This window comes from Gavialis gangeticus, unplaced genomic scaffold (assembly GCF_001723915.1).
Source record: "Gavialis gangeticus isolate Ggan-Ray unplaced genomic scaffold, GavGan_comp1, whole genome shotgun sequence".
NCBI lineage: Eukaryota > Metazoa > Chordata > Crocodylia > Gavialidae > Gavialis > Gavialis gangeticus.
The window spans coordinates 779583-782603 of record NW_017729026.1 but is presented as its reverse complement, the minus strand read 5'-3'; the positions used below and the strand labels follow the sequence as shown (position 1 = coordinate 782603).

General features: G+C 38.1%; 1 protein-coding gene across 2 annotated transcripts in view; it reads right to left on the bottom strand.

Moving 5' to 3' along the window:
* Nucleotides 1-260: 260 nt before the first annotated feature.
* The window catches only part of LOC109299744 (serine/threonine-protein kinase Sgk1), a 23683-nt gene continuing 20922 nt past the window's right edge, over nt 261-3021 (bottom strand). For both annotated transcript variants that reach the window (XM_019520241.1, XM_019520240.1), the window contains exons 9-12: nt 2872-2967; nt 2423-2578; nt 2224-2313; nt 261-1476 (exon numbers count right to left, since the gene is read on the bottom strand). In XM_019520241.1, coding sequence (XP_019375786.1) covers nt 1309-1476; nt 2224-2313; nt 2423-2578; nt 2872-2967 — 510 coding nt within the window. In that variant the 3' untranslated portion in view covers nt 261-1308. The remainder of the gene's footprint in view (nt 1477-2223; nt 2314-2422; nt 2579-2871; nt 2968-3021) is intronic.

The window sequence follows — 3021 nt, the reverse complement described above, 5'->3', positions numbered from 1 at the left end:
ACACTGACAGTGTTACTCCTGTAAGGTCTCTTACATCCATTAGACTGGTAAGAGGACAATAGCATTCAGGGCTTGCAGTAGGACATTTAAAGACCACACTTCAATTTAACTAGCCTCATCTAGTGAGCCAGGCCTCAGTTAAAGTCAAGAACTACAGTATTCTAGAGTCTAGACTTGTTTTTTAAACCCTTGAGAAAGAACAATGTTGGCTAAAATTCTCTAGGAAGAAGGAAGAAAGACTGGACACACTCTGATTTTTTCCCCCCTGGATTTTACTGCAAACCAATGGGTTTGGTCACAAAAAAATGGTACATATTATAACCATGTTAATTACATTACAATGATGGTATACATTACATTGCAAGTAAGCCTGCAAGTTTAAATATACATCTAGAGTTACAACTGAATGTACAGAACTTTTTACAATACATACAATCAGGAATGCAACCCCCCCACATAAATAATGCCCATTTTACAGATGATGTCATTTAAAAAACTTAAAATGAAAAAAGGAAGAGAAAAAAAAAAAATGAAACAAACCAACAGCTTTGACCGACTGCAGCTGGGGCATTTTGGTCCATAAAAACCCTTTCTAAAAATAGAAATCTTCTCTCATAGCAGCAATGCTCTCTTCAAGCATTTGGATACAAGTCACTGTGAGCCCATTTCAATAATTTTAAATCGACTGTATAGTTTACAAAAAAAATTTCAAAATCTACACTTAATTTATCTTCCAAATATGGAAGAAACGAACAATGCCCCACATTGTAGTATCCTGCAAGTGTCACATTGATGCTTTAAACTAAGTCCATCTGTAGTATTCATACCACACTCATACCATTTGTTCACATAGTAAACCCACAGAAAGGAATCGAGAAACACTTTGCAACAGGTAAAGCTTTGGAGCTAACAAGATCGCATCAGAAAAAGGCACGTTTCATAAAATCCTTAATCACATCCAGATACACCTTCAGGCAAGGCTTTTTGGAACATTATTTTCAAAACAGCACATTATTATTCCTACAATCTACCGTAGCAGTCTCTGGCAGCAGATACTTTTTCCTTCTTTCCCAAGGAGATAGCACCACTTTGGGGGAAGAACGAATAAGAGTGAAAAAGCCTGTAAGCTCATTTAGAGAGTTATGTGCTCTTCAAAAAAAGCTTCCAGCAAACAGTGTAGTTGAAAATTAAGGCTGCAAAGCTGCCATGGTGGAGATGTGCAAATTCTGTTTCAAGATGATGGGTCAACTGGCTGTTCAACCAGACGGCCAACATAATAATTAAAAACAAAAAAAGGGGAAATGAAGTTCACAGGAAAGAATCCATGGGTGGAGCATAAGAGAAGCCCAGAAAAGCTTCTGCAGCTTCCTTGACGCTGGCAGTAATAAGGATGCTGTCTGGAGACTGACCAATGGAGTTGGGGACTGGCTCATCTGTAAACTCAGGATCAAAGTGTCGCAGATCACTGGGGCCACTCTGAAGAATACCAAAGGAGAGAAACAGATGTTTAGTCTAAGCTCTCTCTATTTCATGAACACAGATGAATTTGAAACTGGGATTTAAAAAAAAAAAAAAAAAAAAAAAAAAAAAAAAAAAAAAAAAAAAACACTCCACAAAAAAACCTTTGAGAAGAGTCAGAATGTTATTATTACAGTGGACCTACTGTTGAAAACAGTCTTGGCCAAGAACTGCCTGACTTCTTCACATCTTGCCATTTCCTAGTGAGCACTGTGTACAACGTGGTGCATTTCAAAATGCTGCCCTCCAAGCAAGCCCAGGCCATAAACACAAAATGCAAATCCACCCATTTATGCCACCGTTTAATGTAGGCATATGTTAGCAGCTTGCAAGTAAACCACTTAATCACCAGAATAGCCGTAGTATGTATACTTGCATGTGTATTTTATAGAAGTCAATAAAAAAAAAATTTTTTTTGGGGGGGGGGGGGGAGAGATATTTAAGGTTTAGCTTCCCATTAGTTTGTGTGACTGCTTGGATGGGAGTCGGGGCAGGGGGGGAAGAAGAGATAAATGGCTACATTTTACTGTTCGTTTTAGATTAAAAGCCTGTTGTTGAGTTTGTGTATATCTTTGTCTCTACAACTGATACAAGAAAAAGAATTGCCATATTTTAGGAGGCTGCAAACTGCTTTTGGCACTGGACATCCAGGAAGTGGGGAGAATAACTGTCTTTAGAAATTCTATAATTAGAAGTGATGCTTACCACATTTGGGTTAAAAGGGGGTGTAATCTTTTTATTAATGAGATCATCCCAGTTAATTGGGGAGAAGAAGATGTGATTCTTAATCTCCGTCTGTTAAGGAAAAATAAAATTAGATTAATTCAGACAAGAGTAATTGAATGAGTGGTATGATGTTGTTTACTTTCTATGTTATAGGCCAGAACTACAAAATTACACTTACAAAGTCCTCCTTGGCACCAAGGCGCTTTGTCCTGTCTTTTTGCAAAAGACCTTCCAGAAGGTGCCTAGCAGAGTTGGTAATATTTGGTTTCAACTGCAGGGGTTTGTTCAAGATATTATCGTACATTTCTGCTGTGTTCCTGCTGTAGAAAGGGGGCTGCCAGAAAGAAAGAAAATGCATATTTAAGTATAAAGTTAGTGAATCTTAGTTCAGTACATGTATCTTCCCATAACACCATAAAATATTCTAGCCTTTATGCCATGTGCTGCTCTCAATCTACAAACTTCTCAGTGGGCAGGAGGGCAACACAGGACCCACTGGGCCTTTATCTTTATCATAAGGGAAGTCACAAGTATAGGTAGTAAAGCTAGAATGGTTCCTTACGTTGATTACTTTGATATGAAATCTAGTCAGCTATTTGAATTAACCAATAAATATCTGTTACTTACCAGTCCATAAAGCATCTCGTACAAAACTGCTCCAAGGCACCACCAGTCAACAGTCCTGTCATAGGGCTGCTTATGAAGAACTTCAGGAGCAAGGTACTATTTAATAGAAGGGGAAAAGAAAAAAAGAGCCCAATTAGCCCGACAAACTTT